This window comes from Cyprinodon tularosa, unplaced genomic scaffold (genome assembly GCF_016077235.1).
Source record: "Cyprinodon tularosa strain WSP-4 unplaced genomic scaffold, ASM1607723v1 ctg377, whole genome shotgun sequence".
Lineage (NCBI taxonomy): Eukaryota > Metazoa > Chordata > Actinopteri > Cyprinodontiformes > Cyprinodontidae > Cyprinodon > Cyprinodon tularosa.
The window spans coordinates 198,655-221,980 of record NW_024039093.1 but is presented as its reverse complement, the minus strand read 5'-3'; the positions used below and the strand labels follow the sequence as shown (position 1 = coordinate 221,980).

General features: G+C 38.4%; 1 protein-coding gene and 1 non-coding gene across 2 annotated transcripts; both read left to right on the top strand.

The window, feature by feature from the left end:
- Positions 1–7,064: 7,064 nt before the first annotated feature.
- rangap1b (Ran GTPase activating protein 1b) lies at positions 7,065–22,750 on the top strand. Its single transcript, XM_038296801.1, has 16 exons — positions 7,065–7,167; positions 7,447–7,567; positions 7,645–7,772; positions 9,474–9,533; positions 9,958–10,137; positions 10,225–10,359; positions 14,646–14,804; positions 14,900–15,013; positions 15,094–15,193; positions 15,329–15,413; positions 15,532–15,685; positions 16,254–16,328; positions 16,681–16,783; positions 18,238–18,326; positions 18,498–18,619; positions 21,576–22,750. The coding sequence occupies exons 2-16, from the start codon at positions 7,456–7,458 to the stop codon at positions 21,658–21,660; spliced, it is 1,701 nt and encodes a 566-aa protein (XP_038152729.1). The 5' UTR covers positions 7,065–7,167; positions 7,447–7,455; the 3' UTR covers positions 21,661–22,750.
- A 380-nt stretch (positions 22,751–23,130) lies between these two features.
- Positions 23,131–23,203, top strand: trnav-cac. The gene has a single exon. It is a non-coding gene; the product is annotated as a tRNA-Val (tRNA).
- Positions 23,204–23,326: the final 123 nt, after the last annotated feature.

The window sequence follows — 23,326 nt, the reverse complement described above, 5'->3', positions numbered from 1 at the left end:
AAGATTAAGCAAAAAAGTCAATCGTGTAAAACAAAAACAAAATTAGTTGTTTTGACATTGAAAAAAATACAACTATTACTACTACTATAAATACTACTATATTTCGTAAGTTGTTTGGGGCAAATCCGCTTGGTTGAGCGCCGGCTCTTCAGTTGTCTTTACACGAAACACGGTCCTTGTTGTTCATCTGGAAAATAAAATAATTTTTGTGATCAGGGGAACCTTGTAATCTCAGGAGGAGCCACAAAACAATTTAATGTTGTGTTTTTATAGTAAATTATTAAATTCACCGAACACATATCACCAGGTGCACAAAACTGAATATACTTAAAAGTAAATTGTATTTTTATTGTAAAATATTAAATGCACTGAAAACAAATAACACCAGATTTGTAGTTATCATATCACAATGTTAACAAGACTCCCTTAGACTCCAAGCATGTGCTTAGAGCATTCATTGATTTGGATCCTTACCAATTGATAAAAGTTAGTAATGTTTTCATAAAGGATACCATTCTTATTTTAACAGTACAACACATGTGGTACAGGTTTAGACCCAAAAATACATACTACAAAATAACTATTGTATGCATGTCAATGGCAACTAATGTTGCTTATTTTTGTTAATTGTACACTCTTTTTATTACTTATCAAACACTGCAATTTAACTTTCCCGTTACTGGTTAAAGTATTCCTACCATTGCATTACTTTGCAACTTTAGACAACTTGTTTATCAACAATCAACAATGTTGATAATGTTTTCTCATTATCAACATTTTCTAGCAATCATCATACCTTTTATCTGTGTGTCTCCAATATCTGAACGTTCATACAGGTCAACGCTGTGGTCATTTTGTGCCAGGTCCACTGAAGAATAGAAAACAAGATATAAACATTTCAATCTGTGTTATTTAGATTATAGATGTAAGCCTATAGGAAATAAAGTGATAAAGTTGGTTTCTACTTACCCTTCTGTTGGATTGGACCAGAATCTTAAAAGAGATGGTTGTCTGGTTTTCTTGTTTGGCCTTAAATCTTCCAGGTCTCCTCGTTCTCGCAAAGACGCCATTGTGGTATGGCAAGCCGATTGGGCCAATAATCGTCCGTACAATAACGCGCAGTTCCAACCGATATTTTACGCGAGCGCGCGTTTTTTACGTCACCGCACGTTTCCAGCCAGAAGGCGCGGTGACGTAAAAAACGCGCGCTCGCGTAAAATACGGGTTGGAACCTCGCGTTATTGTACGGAAGATTATTGGCCCAATTGGCTTGCCATATCCCAAAGGGGGGTGCGCGCGCCCCCCGCGCCCCCGCCTGAATCCGCGCCTGGTCACTTATATTATAGATCTTTGTCTTTCAGTCAAAACCTAAATTTTATGAACATTGGTGAGGGTAAGAATCGAGAGCTTTGCCTTTTTGCTCTATCTTCAAAATAGACTACCGTACTATAATAGACTCATGATGGAAGCGTTCAGTCTCCTGCTCCATTCGCCCCTCACTCATGAACAGAACCCCAAGATGCTTGAACTCCTTCCTCACTTTGAGGCAGGAACTCTCCTCTAACCTGACAACATATTCTCTTTATCAGTTCGTATGAAATCGTACGAAAAGTTATGCACACCATTTCATATGTTTTGGACGTTTTTCCTCAAAAAACCAGATCAGTGCGCATGCGCTGGCAGACAGAAAAAAAAAGCAGATCCGCGGACGGACGTAAAACTGGGAAAAACAGTGCAATCAGCACTTATTCATGACTCTAACTACGTTGCTTGCTGTTTTATATCTTAGGGTTAGGGTCAGGGTTATGGCTAACGGTGATTTATATTCTATGTTCTTGAATTGTGCGTAAGATGCGCATGCACATACAACGAAAAAAACATCCAAAACGTACGAAATTACGGTGCATAACTTTTCGTACGATTTCATACGAACTCATAATGAGAATACACTGAACCTGAAGGGGACACACCGCTGTCATGATGCGATGGTTTTACTAGCCCAAATGCAGACTCACAGACACAGAGGGAGGATTACAAGTCCAGTATTTAATTGGAACCGGTTGACAGATAGACAGGTTGCAGATTCAGACAGGCATGGTGGCACAGGTAAAACACAACGATCCAGCTCAGAGGGGAGGTCACACTCAGCTTATATAGGAAAGGCTTCCTTAATCAGCAAATAGACAACAGCTGTCCCTGCTGAGCCCAAGCTCCCCAGGCTGGATCCATGGCGCCCTCTGGTGGGCAAAGCCCCGGATCCTGACAGTACCCCACCCTCAAGGGCGGATTCCAGACGCCCCAAAGAAAAAAAAAACAACTCGCCCATGGAGGGCGAAGGGCGAACCAGGGATGCCAGGAAGAGTCTCAGGTGGCCGGCCATGAAACCGGCAGCAGAGCAGAGTCTCAGAAGCTGCAGGGGCCTTGGAGGAGGGTGTCACCTCCGCTTCAGCAGGAAGCACCGGGAGAAACTCTGTCTCCGCTTCAGCAAGAAGCCCCGAGAAGGACGCCGTCTCCGCTCCCGCTACTCTGCAACAGGTCCGCCCACTACGGCTCCACATCCAGAGCAGAGGAAGCCGCCGACTGCGGCTCCGCATTCGGAACAGAGGAAGCCACTGACTGTGGCTCCACCTCAGGAACAAAGGACACCACTGATTGTGGCTCCACCTCCGGAGTCTCTGGAAGGCGCAGAGCGGGCTCAGGGGTCTCCAGATGGCACAGAGCGGGCTCTCCAGGAGCGCGTAGAAAGAGTCTGCTGGGCTAGTCTGTTGGCTGGATCGTTCTGTCATGATGCGATGGTTTTACTAGCCCAAATGCAGACTCACAGACACAGAGGGAGGATTAAAAGTCCAGTATTTAATTGGAACCGGTTGACAGACAGACAGGTTGCAGATTCAGACAGGCATGGTGGCACAGGTAAAACACAACGATCCAGCTCAGAGGGGAGGTCACACTCAGCTTATATAGGAAAGGCTTCCTTAATCAGCAAACCCAGGCTGGATCCACGGCGCCCTCTGGTGGGCAAAGCCCCGGATCCTGACAGTCGCCTCCACTACAACCGCAGACATCCCAAGTTCCAAAAACTTATTTCAGGGAGATGCTTAATGAAGATAAATTGTGCCTTCATCAGTAGTGGGTTAGAGATATACAGTGAAGTTCACAAGAGGGCCAATTTAATTCAGTTTGGTTCAGGTAGATATTTCATAATGCAGAAAATAACAATCTTATTGTACAATTTATTTATGATGCTTTATAATAATAAATATGTGCCATAAAATATTTGCTTGTGTGCTTGCATTAATGATCTGTGCCCATGTTTTTATAAAATAAATAATTGCCCAAAATTTGTTTTGCTCACGTGCTCTGTGCGCTCGCATTTTATTTGGTGCCCTATTGTGCCCCTGTATAGTACTGGGTCAGCTGACGCCCCTGGCCGCACCGTGCGTGCGCCACACATGCACGCCATCATTCTTCACCCTCACTAGACATGGATAAACTTTCTGATGCAAAATGAGGAGACTGTAAAAGAGTAAACTGAAACTTATTGGCTTATTTTTCTGACTGATCCAATCAGTTCTCTGACCAACTAGTCGCCTGGAACGCTGCTTGATCAGAGCATCGCTTTGGACAGATACATCAGCTCAATAGTCAAAAGAAGGTGCAAAAAGGAGGAAAAGGTGCACAGGGATATCCCTGCGCCAACATTTGTACACATATATGCATATATTTCTGTATGTCTACATTTCCAATGAAAACAAAAGAGCCTTAATATATATTTAAAAAAGACAACTTGAGTCTAAAAAAGTAGCTTTAAAGGTTTATTTTTAGATTTAAGTCCTTTTTTTAGTTTCCACGTTGATTTTCTAGTATCAATTTAAAACAAAGAAAAACTTTTTTTGAACAAACTTTATTTGCCCTTTTGAGCTCCATATAACTGATTTCTTGAGGATTTTTTAAACGATAGATGGCCTGAAGTCGTATAGACCTTCCAGATGCTTTCTGCATCGCATGTGATTGTCACATTAATTTTTATATTTTTAATTCAGTCTGATTCTCGTGGAAAAAACAAAACTAAATGCATCAATAATGTGGTAAATTTTGTTACATTATTGTTACTAGCAAACAACACAGATTAAAATTTGTGGGGGAAAAAATAAACATTTTTTGTTCTAGGTTTTGTTTTTTCATATTTTGTTTTTCTAAATGTTATTTTTCCAAAGGTTATTTTTTTCTTAAAAAGTAAATATTTTATATTTACAAGTGTTTTTTTTTTTTTTTTTTTTTCTCTTAGTTTTTTTTTTAAATCTAGACCTCATTTTCCTCATCACCTCCAGCCCAATCCAAACGCTTCCTCTTGACCAATAAAAATGTTGTTGCTGACATGCAGCAGACCAATAAAAAACATCTTTGCTTCTCACTCCTAAAAAGAAGCCCTTCCCCAGTGAAGAGAGTATCCTCTGAAAAAAGCAATTTAAAAAGAATGCAAGTTTTTTAAACTTAATGTGAAAAAAGAAACACGGTCTACACTCACCGGCCACTTTATTAGGTACACCTGTCCAACTGCTCGTTAACACTTAATTTCTAAGCAGCCAATCACATGGCGGCAACTCAGTGCATTTAGGCATGTAGACATGGTCAAGACAATCTCCTGCAGTTCAAACCGAGCATCAGTATGGGGAAGAAAGGTGATTTGAGTGACTTTGAACGTGGCATGATTGTTGGTGCCAGAAGGGCTGGTCTGAGTATTTCAGAAACTGCTGATCTACTGGGATTTTCACGCACAACCATCTCTAGGGTTTACAGAGAATGGTCAGAAAAAGAAAAAACATCCAGTGAGCGGCAGTTCTGTGGGCGGAAATGCCTTGTTGATGCCAGAGGTCAGAGGAGAATGGCCAGACTGGTTCGAGCTGATAGAAGGGCAACAGTGACACAAATAACCACCCGTTACAACCAAGGTGGGCAGAAGAGCATCTCTGAACGCACAGTACATCGAACTTTGAGGCAGATGGGCTACAGCAGCAGAAGACCACACCGGGTGCCACTCCTTTCAGCTAAGAACAGGAAACTGAGGCTACAATTTGCACAAGCTCATCGAAATTGGACAATAGAAGATTGGAAAAACGTTCCCTGATCTGATGAGTCTCGATTTTTGCTGCGACATTCGGATGGTAGGGTCAGAATTTGGCGTCTACAACATGAAAGCATGGATCCATCCTGCCTTGTATCAACGGTTCAGGCTGGTGGTGGTGGTGTCATGGTGTGGGGAATATTTTCTTGGCACTCTTTGGGCCCCTTGGTACCAATTGAGCATCGTTGCAACGTCACAGCCTACCTGAGTATTGTTGCTGACCATGTCCATCCCTTTATTACCACAATGTACCCAACTTCTGATGGCTACTTTCAGCAGGATAATGTGCCATGTCATAAAGCTGGAATCATCTCAGACTGGTTTCTTGAACATGACAATGAGTTCACTGTACTCAAATGGCCTCCACAGTCACCAGATCTCAATCCAATAGAGCATCTTTGGGATGTGGTGGAACGGGAGATTTGCATCATGGATGTGCAGCCGACAAATCTGCGGCAACTGTGTGATGCCATCATGTCAATATGGACCAAACTCCCTGAGGAATGCTTCCAGCACCTTGTTGAATCTATGCCACCAAGAATTCAGGCAGTTCTGAAGGCAAAAGGGGGTCCAACCCGTTACTAGCATGGGGTACCTAATAAAGTGGCCGGTGAGTGTATATTAACACATGTTGGATGTACATAACATCTTTCTGAAAGGTGAAGGAGACACAGTTTCAGGTCACAGGTGCAACACAGAGGATCATCCACTTTAAAAAATGTCCAGGCTTTTTATGAGATGAAATGGCTTTCAGCTTATACAGTGGTTATAAAAGAAAAAAAAAAACTATAGTTAAATTAGAACGTATATTTTACTGAAAGTTTCATATGGTTTGGAACAGACCTTTACCAGGCATTCTAAGAAGAAAAACAAAAACACACAGATCCAACAGGGGCTAGGCAGAAACAGAAAAAAAACAGGAGGCAGAAACGGATCAGGGATCAGGATCAGCATCACAGACAGAGAAAAATGCTGGATGCTTACTAAACGAGGCTTTCAGGCAATGTCATTTTGTCAGAGGCCAGCTTAAGAAGGCTGGCAAACAGGTGAGGGGAATCAGTGGTAATTACGCTGAGCAGCAGCAGCACAGGATGGCCAAATGAACAGTCAGAGAAGAAGGGAGAGGGGAATGAAATCACAAACACTAGTTGACAGGCTCGAAACGAATACAGTGAGATAGTAAATGAAAAGGAACATTGGAGAGGGCGTGTGGTTTAATTATCAGGGTTTAAAACTGCTCTGTCGCTCTGATAAAGATTACTACTGAGTGTTAGAGAGGGAAAAAAAAGCCAAGGGGAAAAAAATATGAATAAACTGAATTGAATTGAAATGAAAAAGGGGATTTTTTTTTTTTACTTCTAACGGCACTTTCTTTACATGATTCAAACAATTGAAGCAATTACCGATGTGTCAGTTAAAATCAATATTAATGTAAAAACAAGTATCAGCTAAAAATCATTAAATGAGGAGCTTGTTAAATTGTAGTTGTCCTTTATTTGACATATTATGTAAAATTTTGTTAATTCACCACAACTGCATAAAATCCTCCATGAGCTTAACCCCAACCCAAGCATTAGCTATGACCTCTGAAAGGTTTTAAAATATCAATAGTTTTATTAACTTATTAATACCTATTATTAACTTTAAGAAATATGCAATAATAGATGTTTTTTCAAAATTCTATTATTGTTTATTTTTAAACTTTATTTTTTAATTAATGTATAGTTTTTATTTTTTTATTTTATTTTTTACAAATCACACTCTCCCTGCTGCAGGTGTCTGATCCTAAAGATATGGATGACTTACTGAGCATCAGCTGCCATTAAACTCCACAGAAGGAGCCTGGGAGAAAATCCACTAACAGTCTGCAAATCCGCCACCAGGGGGCGCGGATACACCTGTTGCTGATCTGCTTGGTGCATGACGCAACCGGAAACATTGAACCCGGCTAGCTGACGTTAAATGGTTTAGCAACTGGCGCGCGGCACGGAAGGAAGCGGCGTGTCTTTCTCTATTTAACTTAACAGAAAAGTCTTTAAAAGGTTAGTTTAATACAATATTAAACTCAATAGTTTTCTAATGAAAGCTTTTTTTAATCATCGTTAAAATTAAGACAGAAATTACTTATATCAGTTTGTCCATTTGTCCTTTTTTATTGCTGCGCATTATCAGTTGTTAGCGCCGGTAATGCTATTCCTGCTTGCTTACGCAGGTTTCTTCCGCTGTCAGAGAGGCTAACTGATAAATGTTGATATATTTTTGCGTAGCTTGAGGTCTTTCCTCTTCTATTAGCGCTGGGAATGTGAGTTTTGTCTCTGCAGGTGGTGGACATGGCCTCAGAGGACATCGCTCAGCTGGCTGACGCTCTCTCCAAGACACACGTCGGTGATGGAGAGCTGAGCTTTAAAGGTCTGGGACTGAAGCTCGACGACGCGGAATCAGGTGAGAAGATGTTTTTACTTTATGAGGCCGTTTAGTTTCTGTTTTCCGTCCTCTGTTCTGATCATTCCATGTTTCAGTGCGGGAGCTGGTCAGCCAGATCGAGCGGTACCCGGGTCTGAGAGCTCTGCGGCTGGAAGGAAACACCGTGGGAGTGGACGCAGCCAGAGCCATAGCTAAAGCTCTGGAGAGCAAAGACCGGCTGCAGGTACTTTCACTTCATGTTGGCTTTGAAATAAAAGGAAATCAGATTTCAGTGTGTGACATCACAGACCCGAAGAAAGCACCATGAATAGAGTGCCTGGCACTGGAATAGAATAGAAAATCGCTTTATTGTCCAACAGTTGGGAAATTCTGTTTTTTTAAAGCAGCAAAAAAATTGTCACAAAAATGAGTATAAGAATAACATAATAGTGAAGAGTTAAAGGAAAAGTCCACAATCATTAGATCATGATCTATACGGTAAGGTGATTTAATGAATTTAGCATTAGTCAGTTAAAAAATAAACATAGTAGCACCTCCCCACTGCCATCTTCCAGCAGTGAGGTCACGGTGCGGTAAGCCTAGCGCCATTCTCCCCACTTTACAAGCAAAATCAATGGGAACTACTAGACACATCTGCAATCAACAACAATTATTGAAGATTTCCAGAGGACTTCACCATTGAAATTCACCAGAGCTATAGTGAAACTGACAATGCCCACGTGCATGGCAGTTGGATGTTGGAATATGTCGGGCAAAAGTGGAAAAAATTAGTCATTTCACCTTTTCATTTCCTGATCCTCCACGTTTGAGGATCAGGAAAGTTTTCCAAGAATGACTTGGATAATGTTTTGAAGATGACTTGGATAATAGCGCGTTGTGACAAACACCAGATACAGCACTGGGACTTGATCAACAGCCGATACCACACCGTGACGTCACAAACCAGTAGGTGGCAGTAGTGTTCTTTGACAAACATGGATGCCTCCAGTAAAGCACATTCACATGAAAATTACTCTTATTTAAAAACACTTATCATTTATTGAACACTATGTAGTAATTTCATATTTAAAGTACTTTCAGAAGTTTGAATTCTGAATTTGACCGGACTTCTCCTTTAAAAAATAAACAAATTAAATAATGTACTGTAACGTGTTTTTAACAATATAAAACTGTACACGTGGAGAATAAATAACCAATATACAGCTATGGACATTTTTACAGTAATGGATACTTAAGAAATAGCAGCAACATCAAAGATGGGCAAAATGACATTACTTTGCTTCAATGTTTTAAAAAGAATCTTGACTTTAACTTTAGGATTTAATTTCTCAATTTGACAGATTTTGTGACAAACCAGATTAACATTTAACAGAACATTTGTTGCAATCCACTCTTTCTTCATTTATAGGGTAGTCTATGAAATTCGGGTCAAGAGTGTTATCAAAATTGTTACAACATTATCATCAGCTCCTTAATGCTGATCCAGGAATTAATTTTTTGTACTTTTTAAATTGGCTTATTAAATTATTAACTCTCTTAGAAGTTAATTTACAGTAAGAAACACATTACACAAAAAAGGCAACATTAGGTTAGTCAATGAAGCCGATACCCTCAGATTTAAGACAGGCGTGAACCTTACAGCCTTGCAGATCACACAGGATCTCACTGTTTTGCCTGGTTTGCTGCATATCAGTGTTTATATCCAAGGTACCAAAAATAATAATTTAAATGATAAAGGGTTAAAGTTGCAGCTAAAATCAACAGTTGATAATTGGTTCTTTTGTTAACAAATGATTACATTTTGTCCTGATTTCTCTGACCAAGCTTTAAACTCCTTCATTAAAACAGAAGCTCTGTACATACGGCTGTCCTCTCCCTCAGCGTTCGATTTGTGTTGATTCAATCAATGTTTTGTTTATTTCAGAGATGCTACTGGAGTGATATGTTCACAGGAAGGCTGCGCTCTGAAATTCCCACTGCTCTGGTGAGATTAGCTTCCCTTGTTTTTACTTTCCCATCACTTAAGGTTTAATTTTATTTAAACGGTTTGGTTCCTACACCGGACGATCCAAAGGACCTGACAGGAAATCTGAGGAAAAATGGCAACAAAAAAAAACAAACATTTTTGCTTTAAAAATAAGAATTTATTTAAATTTCATTTATTCCTCAATCTCTCGTTCAAACTCATCCTTAGTTATTTGATTCTGTTTTCAATGTTGATTTAAAGAAGTTATCGGTTCCTGCACACCTCCTTATTTTTTATTTTTATTTTTTAGAACTGAGGACCTTAGCTACTAAATGTATATTTAAGAGAAGCATCTCTTCTGAAATATTTTACAGGATCTTATACCTTCTTATAAATGGAAGTGATATTTACTTTATAATTATTCTGATCATGCTTTTATTAGATGTCCTTGAGTGGTGCGTTAATGAGCGCTGGTGCCAGGCTGACTGAGCTGGACCTCAGTGATAACGCCTTCGGGCCTGATGGTGTCAGGGGAATTGAGCAGCTCCTGAAGAGTCCATCCTGCCACATACTGAGGGAACTGAGACTCAACAACTGCGGCATGGGAACAGGAGGAGGAAAGGTGACTTCAAGCCAAGCACCGCATCTTTTTAGCAGCTGACGAATAAGATCTAAACAGATTTTTTGTGTGTGTGTGTTAAACAACCAGATCCTGGCTGAGGCTCTAATCGAGAGCCACAAAAAGTCGGCAGCCCTTGGATCCCCCCTGAGACTGAAAGTGTTCATTGCAGGGAGAAACCGGCTGGAAAATGATGGAGCCACTGCCCTGGCTAAGGCCTTCCAGGTAGATGGTATTTTACTTTCTTTAGGTGCTTTTAAAATGATAATTCAGGTTCAGGAGTGATTCAAATACATTTAAGTTGGCTCCTTCTGGCATTAGCCTTTATTCGTCATGTAGTGTAATGTTGTCGGGACGGGTTAATAAATGCCATTATTATTATGAAAAATGAGGTGGCTGGCAGGAATTTGGTTAACCCCTCGGTTTGTCAGTGTTTCAATTAATACGACCTTCCTGTTTCATCATGTCATGGGAAAAAAGTATTCAACTATTCACCCCAGTTAAATAAACAGAGATCGGTGGATTTTACTCAGTCCGCACTTTATTTTATCCTTGCAAAGAAAGAACAGTTTGGTACGGAAGAGGGTTAGGGCCTGTGGGGAAAAATTGATTGATCAAAACATTGATTGAATTCTGACTTTAATCTCAGAATTCAGACTTTTTTCTTCTTCAGAATTCTGACTTTAATCTCAGAATTCAGACTTTTTTTTTCAGAATTCTGACTTTAATCTCAGAATTCAGACTTTTTTTTTTCAGAATTCTGACTTTAATCTCAGAATTCTGACATTTTTTTCAGAATTCTGACTTTAATCCCAGAATTCAGACTTTTTTTCAGAATTCTGACTTTAATCTCAGAATTCTGACTTTTTTTTTCTGAATTCTGACTTTAATCTCAGAATTCTGACTTTAATCTCAGAATTCAGACTTTTTTTCAGAATTCTGACTTTAATCTCAGAATTCTGACTTTAATCTCAGAATTCAGACTTTTTTTCAGAATTCTGACTTTAATCTCAGAATTCTGACTTTAATCTCAGAATTCTGACTTTAATCTCAGAATTCTGACTTTAATCTCAGAATTCTGACTTTTTTTTTCAGAATTCTGACTTTAATCTCAGAATTCTGACATTTTTTTCAGAATTCTGACTTTAATCCCAGAATTCAGACTTTTTTTCAGAATTCTGACTTTAATCTCAGAATTCTGACTTTTTTTTTTCTGAATTCTGACTTTAATCTCAGAATTCTGACTTTAATCTCAGAATTCTGACTTTTTTTCAGAATTCTGACTTTAATCTCAGAATTCTGACTTTTTTTTTTTTTCCAGAATTCTGAGTTTAATCTCAGAATTTTGGATCTTAATGTAGATGGGCACCATGGAGGTAGAGATGTGGGAGCATTCAGCTTCACTGACAAAGATGTGAGTTGTTTGACAGGGCCAGTGACACATTGGTGGAAAATGACGGAATTAGGCAACTTTTTACGTGCCCGAGGGGTCCCCTCATTAATAGAGGAGCAGAAGGTCATTAAAACAAGAGGGCTAGTCTCTAAAACAGACATGGCTATGGCTTGATGCTAACATGTTTGTTAGCTGTCAGAATTCTGAGAAAAAAGTCAAAATTCTGAGATTAAGACTTAACACCCATATTAAACTAAAATAAAATTTAAAAATCAGTTAACTTTTTTTTGTTTTTTCAGTGGCCCTAATCCTCTTCCGTAGTTTGGTAATCAGCCCAGTTCCGTTCTGGGCAGCATTCCCCTGACTTAAAGTAGTCAGAGTCGAAACAAATTACAGACACTTTGGTTAAACAGTTACATGTTATGAATAAACCTTTATAGAGAATCTCGCTTGCTATGGGAAGAAGTACGTCTAGTCTACAAACACCCCTCGCTCAGGCATTATGTGGCCTTGCAGGGGAAACGGACTGAGAAACTTTTATAGTGAGTAATTAGCTATAAATCAATATATGAAATGACAGAAAACTAAATTTCCCGATCACAATTGGCAAGATGATAATTTAAGAATATAAAACATTGTGTAGGATCCATACCAAAATTTTACATACGAAAACACCCAAAAATTGCATATAGGAGGGAAAAAATCCTGTTTTATAAAATCCTGTCCAAACCCATGCAGGTTCCTTTATGGATCACAGCTGTGTCTCTGTTTACATCCAAGGTTCCACCTTATGTTCCGCCAACTTCACACCAACATTAGACAATAAGTCTAAGCAAACCTCCGCATGAAAGTCATCATGCATCTGAAGATCCATGCGCTTAACGTTATTTAAAGGTTAACAATGGCAAGCAAAGGATGGAAGGAAAAGCAGTTTAACCGCGGTTTGTGAGTGAGATGGAGAGTCAGATAAATATGTTTTGTAGCCACAGTAGATCAATTAAGTATTTTTTTTTTTATCACAGAGTCTGATGGATTATCAGATTAACGAGGACTTCCAGGCAGCATGGAGCTGTTAGCTGGTTGGGATATCTCAGCTTAAATTCACAGGATTATTCAGTTCCTAAAAGAAGCTTCAGGTAGAGCGTCAGTTAATATTTGATTACGGTATGTTTAACATCAGTAAGGCAAGATCCAATAGGAACCACAGAGGTTGCAGGTCAACCTCCTACCTCCAATGCCACCGTCACCCCAATGGAAGAGTTATGAAGAGACTATGGCTACGTTCACAGAGGAGCCTGAATTGACCCAAATCAGATTTTTTGCCCATATGCGACCTCTATCTGATCTTTTCATGGCAGCCTGAACAACACCGATCAGATTTTTTTTTTAACCCCCAATGCAACCCAGGCCACTTGGCTCTGTGAACGCTTGGCTCTGAACGGCCAGGTTGCATTCATCTGACCTGAACACCAATAATGCTCCACAAAGGTCACTATTCTGCATCTTACTACGCAGAAACAACCAGCATGGCGGATGATAATGCAGAGAGCAGTATTTTTTTAACCACTTTTCAAGATGTTTAAAGGTTTGGAAAGGTCCCTCGATGCACTCCAGCGCTACCATCCACGTTTACTTCCGTAACACAGAGCACGCCCGCTGTTTGTGACGTCATTGCGTCCTCTACTGAGCATGCGGGACTCTAGCTTTATATAAATGCAGTTCACACAGGAGTTCACACAAAAGTTGCATATAATTGGGAATGTGAACGGCAACTCAAAAAAATTGTATTTAACAAAAAAGTAAGGCCTACAGCCTGAACGTAGCCGAAAACAAACATGGTAGTGCAGGAGGCCGTTAAATTAGCTGCTGCAATCGTATCTGTTTGGTCATAATCCAGGATTTCAGAGCATTTCAGACAGAAGTTGTTGTGGTTTCTCATTGTCTCTGTTGCTGTTTGGCGGGCTCATGTTTAATCAGAATACACATGTCTAATTTACAGCTGAAAACAGTTTATCAAATTAATCAATTATTAAAATAATCGTCAACTCATTTAGTAATCGATTAATGGTTAACGGGAGTATAGAGACTATAAAACATACTTGTAGCTGACAGAGGGACCCACTTAGAGCGGGAATTATATCAAAATTCTAACTAATATATAAAGATTTAGCATTTAAGATAAAAAAAAAATGTTTTCGTCTTTCAATATGCTCTATCTGGATCTCCTCAAGTTGAAAAGTTTTTGTTTCTCCTGGTTTAATTTAGTTATAAATATTCTTTAAGGAATGCTTTGTTGTCTGATTATTCGTTCGTCATATTAATGGATTTGCTAAATAATTGTTAGTTGCAGCCTTAGTCTAATTAATTAAATATGAATTTTGCTAAATTTGAAAAAAAAAAGAAACTCACTGCTTTGCCATATTTGCTCCAAAGGTTCTGCTGAACATTCCTCTTTTCCACAAACAGATTTGATCAGAGAATTCCCAGATTATTAATAACTACGACTAATCCTGAGTGCCAATTGTCATCAGTCTGTCTGCCAGGTTTATCTGAAAAAGTCTGAGATTTTAGCATGAAAAACACTCCCATGTGTAGCAACTATAAGAGTCAATCTGAGGATCAATCAATGCTGATGTTTTCAAACATTGGTTTTAAATTGTTAAAAAAACTAATGTAAAATCTTATCCTTATTATTTGTGCTTCTATCTCTGGTTTAAACTCAACCAATAAGTTGGTTATTTACGGGTGTTAAGTTTTGGTTTCGTTTACACTACAAAAACGATTTAGAAATTAGTGAAAATGTCTTAAATTAAGTAAATTTACTCTTGAGTAGGTAAATAAGATTGTTTGCCAATGGAATGAGTATTTTTAACCTTTATAATAAGATAATTAGATAATACGTACTTAAAAATAAGACAATACTGTTGTTTTGTCTTAATTTAAATGTGAATTGCCTTGTTTCATTGGCAAAGTGTCTCACTTACTACCTCAATTCAAGAAAAAAATGCACGTATTTTAAGAAAAAATGACTTACCGGTATTTAGATTGAGATTTTTTGCAGTGTAGCCATTATTTGTAACTATACTTTGGTTTCTAATAAATGTGTTTATTTTTGAAGCTTATGGGCAGCCTGGAGGAGATCCACATGCCTCAGAATGGCATCAACTATGCCGGGGTGACGGCCTTAGCTTCAGCCATCCGTCACAACCCAGAGCTTCAGGTTCTAAACTTTAATGACAACACCTTCACCAAGAGGGGAACCCTGGCCATGGCACAGGTGAGATCTGCTCCTCTCTGAACGTTCCGCAAAAGAAGCAACGGTTTCTATCCATCATTTTTAAGCCACGCCTTCTTTTCCTGCTGACCTCGCAGGCGCTGAGGCACCTTAGAAACGTCCAGGTGATCAACTTTGGCGACTGTTTGGTCCGGTCTGAAGGAGCCATCGCCCTCGCTGCGGTTTTGAGAGAAGGTCTTCCCATCCTAAAGGTATTGATGTGACATCTCCACCTTCTGTTTCTGGTGTCATGGATGTTGTTTTATTTCGCTCTTCTGCGTTTGGCCTTCAGGAGCTCAACTTGTCGTTTGGAGAGATCACAGAGGGAGCTGCTCTCATCGTCGCTCAGGCCGTCATGGATAAACCCCACATGGAGAAAGTGAATCTGAACGGTACTCTTAACGACCACCAAGACCACGCTTATTTCTTCATCAAGCTTGAGATAAAAGATTAAAAGATTAAAATTGATTAAAATTGAATTAATAACTAACAGTTGCCTAACTCTGACAGTTGCCTAACTCTGACAGGCAACTGTTTGGGTGAGGACGGCTGTGAGGTCTTGCGAGAAATAATGGACAATATGGACAAAGGAGACATGCTGGCTTCCCTCAGGTAACGGGTCGGTCCATCCTGAGGATGCAGAGCTGATGTTCTGCTTCTCCAGCCTGTTGTTGCTTCCATGGTTAACAAGAGTGGCAAGAATAAAAATGATTGCCTGATTCCATTGCAGCGAGGATGAGGGGGAACCAGACGACGAGGAAGATGAAGACAGCGATGAAGGCGATAGCGATGCCAGCGATGAATGTTATGAGACCAACGTGTGTGACGAGATTGTTAAAGAAAACGGAACAGACGAAGGAAGCCCCGAAAAACCTGAGAGCCAAGTAAGAAAACACGCCCAAAAAAAGTCCTCATGTTGAATCAGATTTTATAGATTTCTAGATTTTATGTTCTCATATTTTATTTTATTTTTTCATAAAGTTTTTGGTTTTTAAGTTTTCATACTTTTTTTTTTTTTCCCCAAGTTTCTGTTTTTTTTGTTTTTTTTATTGTGTTTTATAAATTCTGTTGCATTTTCCAAATCACATCCACTTAACTTCGGGGGGCAGGCTTTCCTCTGGAGTGAGGCACAAAGACGCATTTCTATTGGTCTGCACTGATGTTAGCAACTTTTTTATTGGTGGGCTTCACGTATAAGATAATGTGATCTTTAAAGTGCAAAGAATGCAATTTAAAAATACTAAATCTGAACTGAAAAAATAAATAAATAAAAATAAAATGAAAAAAAAGTCAAACAAAATTTGTAAAAAAAATTTATTTGGCAGCTAATGGGGATCCTAATAAAACTGAAACTAAAAATATTTTCAATTGCATTCTTTTAAAATGTCAACTTTCATGTGGTTTTTCAAAATTGACTCCAGAATTACAAAGTTTTTATTTCTTTACACTCAGGCAGAAATCCTGGCTTTCCTCAGCAGCCCCTCAGCAGAAGATTTGTGCCGTATGAAGATGAACCTTCAGCAGCAGGCAAGTTAGTTTTCCTTCACCTCCTTCAAGTGTCCTCCGATGTAATTCAGGTTTTTCTGTAGCGCCAATTCACATCATGTCATCTCAAGGCTTTTTACACAGACCGATCAATCAGATCATCCAGTCAGAGTAAATGTTCAAAGCTTTGTATCTAAGGGAAAGCAGCTCATTCCTTCCGTCATTTCCTCCTGCATGAGAATGTAGAGACGGTAGACATTTGCTTGCATTGAGTTGTTGACTCTACAGCAATCCCTCCACGTTTTTATGCATCTTTAGCAGAACTACCAGGTTTTGTTCCTCAGTTAAGAATTTTAGTAAAACATTTTCTAAATATCTTCCCTCTCCTTTCTAGGTGAATGCATCTGAACCAAATAAGGCAGCAGACATTTTTTTGAAGCTTGGCTCCCTGTACAGTGAGGACACAGAGACCCAGTTTGCTGTGTTTGAAATGATCGGTAACCGTTTTGCTCTGATGCATAAAGTCAAACCAGACATTTGCATATACTGTATAAAAAGATGAATCATTGCTTTTATTTTTCTCCTGGCTTTCTGACCTTAAACTGCTAAACTCTTCTCCTTTTATCTGAGGTGTAATCAGCTGTATTCCTACAGAACTAAACCAGTGACAGCTCCCATTTACACCAAAAAATGACAGATGGCACTGTAAAATAAAAGATAAAAACAAAAAAATATCAAACATCACTACTAAGAAATTTAAAATCTATTATGATACTTTCTTTTTATGCTGGAGTATTGTTTCTTGGAAATGTTTCTAATTTGCAACTTGTACTTAAAGACTAAAACCAGAGCTTCAATTAAGACAGTTTTGTTTTTGTAACTATGGAGGGAACTTTGTTCCATTATTGCTGCAAACAAATAACCAGTTTTTTTTAATGGAATAAAAAAAAAAAAAACATCTGATTTTTCTTTTTTTTAATCCAGCTTTGTGTTCTTTCTCTAACTCTCTAACCTGCAGCTCCTTGGACCTTTTTTTCAGGCCATGTTTTAAAATGTCGGCTGTGTAAGGAACTTTTTCTTAGAGGTGTACAATTGTATTGTTTTAAATTTCTATTTTTATATCTGAAATATTTATTTTTTCTTAAGCAAACTTCCTTTGAAGAAAATGTAATTATTCTCTTTATGTAAAAGATTTGTGGAATTTCCTAGACTGAGTATTTAAAAACTAAGGGAAATTTGGCTATAAAACAAATGTTGTTAAGCTGGCTTGAGGCTAGGTCAACACTCGGGGTTGTTAATTGTTGCTTATATCTTTTTTTAATTTTTTATATATATATATATATATATATATAATCAAAGTTTTGCAGTTGGGAAAAATCCAAGAAACAAACTTTGTATGCCAAATCTTTATTGGAACTCATTTTTCAGGAATCTTGGTTCTGTTAAATATTTGAAAAAGCCATTTATTGTCAAGCTCCCACCCCCCATTTGAAGACTTGCTGTGTTTAAATATTTCATCAACTTTGTTCATCAGTTTCTTAAAGAGAAACAATCACACAACAATGTGTTTTAGGTTTGACTTCAATCGGCATGGCGACACTTTCTGGCAGTGTCCTCAGTGTCATCTCATTTTTGTTTTGGATGTTGGTTTATAATAATCCAGGACACAGAACCCTCATCCTTTCCTGAGGTTTTCCCTGGTGGGGGTTCATAGTTAACTTCCTGATGTTAGAGACAGAAAAATAACATTTTCAACCATTTAGTGAGGGATATTTGGTCATTCTGGCTGGCCTGAAACGGGAGAAGTTTGGTCCGTTTGATATCTTTTTATGAAGAATTTAGAAATTTCTGGTTTGATGTTAAAGAATAACTTCAGAATGAAGTCGTTCCAAATCTGTGACATTCATTTGATTTTCTGTTTTTCTTCAAACATGCATTACCTTTTGTACAGATGAAGTTTTGAAGAAGATCCTCTCTGCTTCGGCTCTCCAGTCAACCTGCTTCCTCACCACCCTGATGGTCCTGATGGGAGTCCTGAAGGTAAGGTGGAGCGGAGCAGCACATTGTATGGGGAGAAATACAAACCATTGAGTTCATTCCTTGCATATTCTAGGCAGCATAATCAGTTTTTTGGGGATGGGGTCAGTTCTTTAAATATTTTTGTTTTTTTTAAAACTTTCATACAATAAAATTTTAATTTTTTTGTTTTAGGGAGAAGGCAAAGCAAAGAAGGTGTCGCTAGTCCCAGGTCAGCTGTTATGTTTGGAACATGCTGTCCAGCAGGAATATTTCACTCAGGAACACGCCTCTCTGCTTTACACCATGCTGTCCAGGTGAGAAATCTGTTATTAACTTGCTTCACTTTAACTGAGGAAGATGAAGTTTTGTAAGTTATGTGTAGATAAATGAGAAAACCCACCCTTTTCTGATCAGCAAATGCATCATTCTTAGTTCTGAACAAGTCGCTTTCAGAGCAGCTGTTTGTTTGGAATCTGATCCTGAGGGATTAAAGTCAAAGTGAACTGTCTGTTTTAAAATTAAAAACAGAAGAATTACAAATATAAACAAGTTAATAAGGAAACTTTATCTTCTACACTGATGTCCCTATGGTTCATTCAGGCCCAAAAAAGTTTCCAATGAAATGCAAACAGAAATTAAACCTAAAAAAAAACATTTTGATCAAAGACAGTTGTTGAAACTTTTCTGTTTTCTCAGTTTTATTTGGTGTATTTTTTCATTTTGAAAAAACTGAGAATTATTTATTTTATGATAGATTTTATTTCAGACTAAAAGTCCAAAATACAAAGAAGATGACAAAAGAATAAAAGTACAATAAAAAGCAACTCCTAGCCATTCAAAATATAACCATACCAATGTCTCCACAGTACAGGTGAGTATTTTACTGCTTTATATTTAACATTAGTCAACAGTAGGATGATTCTGTTATTTGACTCGTTTATATGGCAAATTTATACGTATGAGGTAGGACCCGGCCAGGTTTACCTGCTAGAGCCCAAGAAGTAGTAGCTTTGGGTGGTTTCACTGTGGTATTTAGACACATACCTATGTGTTCCAGCCTGGTCTATTTTTAATCTTTATGTTAGTTTTATTATAAGGCAGGCTAGGTCAGAGTAGAGCTTCCATTATATCAGAATATAATGCAGTTAGATTATTAGAGCAATTACAGTTTATGCTTTAGGCATTTAGTTGTTTTTCCATGCATGTAGTTGCTTTAGTTTTTTAATAAGAATTTTACAGATATTAAATTAAATTTATGTTTTTTTTTCAGGTTGTGTTTGGAAGTTGTATTCCTCTCAAAATGTTTTTCACATTCTCCTCACTGCTGTGGTGAACCTTCCTCTGTATTGAGGCACAAAGATGCATTTCTGTTCTGCTGGATGTTTTAGTGAAGAGCATTTGGATTGGGCTGGAAGTGAAGAGAATGTGATTTAAGAGGAAGGCAATTCATAGGAAATCTGATTTGAAAATATAAAATCAAAAAAAAAAAAAAAGAACAGAAAAACATAAAATAAAATCTGAGAAAACAGCAGTGTTGGTCTGAAAACCCCTTTCTCTTTTTTTATTCAAATGTTTTTTAAAGTTTAATTTCTGGATTGCTTTGTTTTTATGGCTTTCAAAAAAAAAAAAAAAAAAAAATTCCTTTGCTGCAACAATAATGGAACAAATTTCTCTTAATAATTAAGCAGCTTTATGACCAGCGGAATTGTTTAGTTGACCCTAAAGGTATGTTCACAGCGAACAGGACTGTCCAGCACCAGGCTGCCCGTCAAGGCAGGCGGGGGTTAAGCACCGCACCATTGTTGTCCAGGCTACTTTCACCCCTGTCACACCGTGACCATTTAGACCAGTTTTTTTTTTTTTTTTTTTTTTTCAATTTTCAGTAGAAATGGACAAAAACAACAACAATCAGGCACAGACATAAAAAAAAAAAAAACAATAATAATAAATGGTTACAACAGACAAATGAGTGGAAGAATAACAAACCTGCCAGTCACAAATAAGCCGAATATACACATATAGACATACACATGTCTCAACCAAGTCCCAGGTAAATAGTCTGGTGAGGCTCTCACCTTGTTCTGGTCATATCCAGATGGGTCAGAAATGGATCCCAAATAGCTGAGAACTTTTCAAGTGAATTAGCTCTCGTAAACCGGAGTTTCTCCATTTGTATGACAGAGGTCATATCAGTCAGCCATCTCTGAAAGGAGGGAGGAGAGGTTGATTTCCAGTCCATCAGGATGAGCCTTTTAGCAACAATAATCCCAGGCATCAGGGATTGTCGCATTGCTGTTGGTATATTAATTTAGACCAGTTTATGCCTGACGTACAGGCAATCTAGCAAAAACGACGGCACAGCGTCTACTCATACCTGGGCCATCAGTTCCATGTCAGTTATCTGGTGATTGACATACTTTGAGTGTCAGTTCCTCATCAGTCGTGGCGTTTAGCTTATCCTAAACCTCTGAGTAACTTGTGCATAACTTCTGCGTAACTTATCAAGAACTTCTCTCCAACGCATATCAACGTATCTGACGTGTTCCAGACGAGCGCTGAACATGTTTCTAACTTCCAGCTACTGTATAATGGCGTATTGGCAGCGTTTTGGGATAAAGGGGGTTCACAGGAGGAAACCATCAGTTCTCCTCCAGACTTCATCCCCATCATAGGGTGAGCCAGAAGGTGAGGATGGATCCTCCTTGGGTTCACGCCCACCAACAACAACCTTTTCTTTTCGGCCTGCAAACAGCAGCTAGATTAATACCCAGATTAAAGAAGTATTTTTATCCAGACCAGGACACTGGCTTGTGCATCATTTCATGGGCATTACTCTGCTGTGCATTATAAATAAGTTAGGCTGTCGTTGGACATAAGCTCTGGGCTTGTTCTGAATATGCTATGTATACGCCCAAAATTTGAAAAAATCCATAGAAAGTTCAGCGTATGCCAGCGTTTTAGGAGATTCTGGGACGTCAGGCATAGGCTGGCTAAATCGGCATGGTGTGACAGAGATCTAAAGTTAAAAACGCTGCCAGTAGCTTTGTAAATTGATGTTCGTCATGATGAGGGGGAAATCAATGGGCGGCAGACTCCATGGTGTAGGAGCCTTTCACTCAAGGCGAGAAATCGCAGACGAACCTGGTGAAACTTTTGCACGTTTTGTGTTCGGTGTGAACGTACCTGTCTCTCCATTTTCCTGTATCAAAGAAGGATTTAGAGAAGGAGAGGTTGTTTCTAACAGTTTTGTTTCTTTGTTTTTTAATGCAGAAACTGTGACGCTCTGAAGTCTTTCAGCAGCGCCAGAGAGAGACTGAGCTCTGCTCTGGAGAAGAAAAAGCCCAACCACCACTAACCAACTGAAGCCATCATCAGAAACACACTGATCTTTATTTTTCTACGTTTTAAACCTACAGTGTAGCTGTCCACTTGAACAGAGCCGCTAGATGTATACCTCCAGATGTGTATATTTTATAAATGTGACTGTCCATAATGCTGTAAGCTATATTTTTCTACTTTTGATTGCGATGTATACATTTCTAAAAAAAAAAAAAAAAAAAAAAAATAAAAAATATTAAGCTGCAAATTGATGTTAAAACGGCCACATTGTAACTAGAAGTACAACACATAGAAAGGCAAACAAAGGCACTAAAGAAAACAGAAGTTTTATTGTCATCAAAACATTTAATGGCACAAAGTTTAAAACAAAACAATGTTTTGCTATAATCAGCTGATGCGATTTCGCTTCAATGTAAAGTCCTTTACTAAACTATTCACACCTCCTGAACAAAAAGTTGCACATAATTGAGACAAGCAAAAAAAAAAAAAAGATTTTATCTTCATAACCTCCTGATATATTACCCACAAATGAAGAAGAAACTTCTGGAAGGAACAATGAGTATCTATTTGAAGGATAAACAGGACTTCCTAGACTAAAAAGCCAGTCGGGCCAATTTTTACCGTTTCACACCTTTTTTTTGTGTCACCTGAGCAGAATTAGCCAGTTAGCACATATGAGCATTTTTTTGGCTGAGCAGACCTCTAATTGGTGACTAGGACAAAAAAAAAAACCTTCACAACCAGATCTATAGAGGCCCAATAATAGACGGCTGTTTCTGCTACTAGCACATAGATCGCTAACGTCTAATAACACATTAACTGTAGGTTTAAAAAGGAATATTTGCCATAGGAAGCAGAATTGGTCCCATCATGATCCTGCAGCGATAAACATCCGGCTAAATCAGAGGGATCTGTTCATTTATCGGCATCAGTCTGAGAAGACCCACGATGTTATGACTTAATGCTGCATTTTTACCTCCTAGATCCACGCATTTGTCAAGATATGGGAAGAAAATTAAACTGTTATTTACTGTTTTGTATGAAAGGAAACTGGGTTGTTCATTTACACTGAATATTCTCTTAAATATATAGAAAATTAAAACAAACTTGAATCAGATTGTCTTTTTTCCACAAGTGACTATTTTGGCTCAAATTGTATGAAGTGAAATTTGCTCCATTATTATTGCAACAACGAACATGTCTTGTAAAAGATAAAATAAGCTTCTAAATCAAAAGAAGGTTTTGAAAAGAGTTACAGTAAAACACAATGTGAAAAGGAAGCAATTTATAAACCTCAGTTTTAAAAACAACTTTGGGGGAAAAAATTACAAATATCTAATTTGTAATTTTTGGGGGGGGGTGAATAAAATATGAAAGTAAAACAAAAATGAAACAAAATTCCAAAAACACTGGATTCCTTGTCTGAATTTTTCATTAATCCTAACCCATAATTATGTTTCCATCCATTGTGCAATAGCAAAGGGGGATTTCTGTAGTGTAGTGGTCATCACATTTGCCTCACACACAAAAGGTCCCAGGTTCAAAACCTGGCAGAAATAATCTTTGGTGTTGAATACCTGTTGAGAAAGAGTTGTAAGCATGCATCCTAGGTGTGTGCTCAAAAACCACAATTTTTTTCAAACCTTTTTAATTTTGCCATTAGCCACCAGCCATCACAGTCA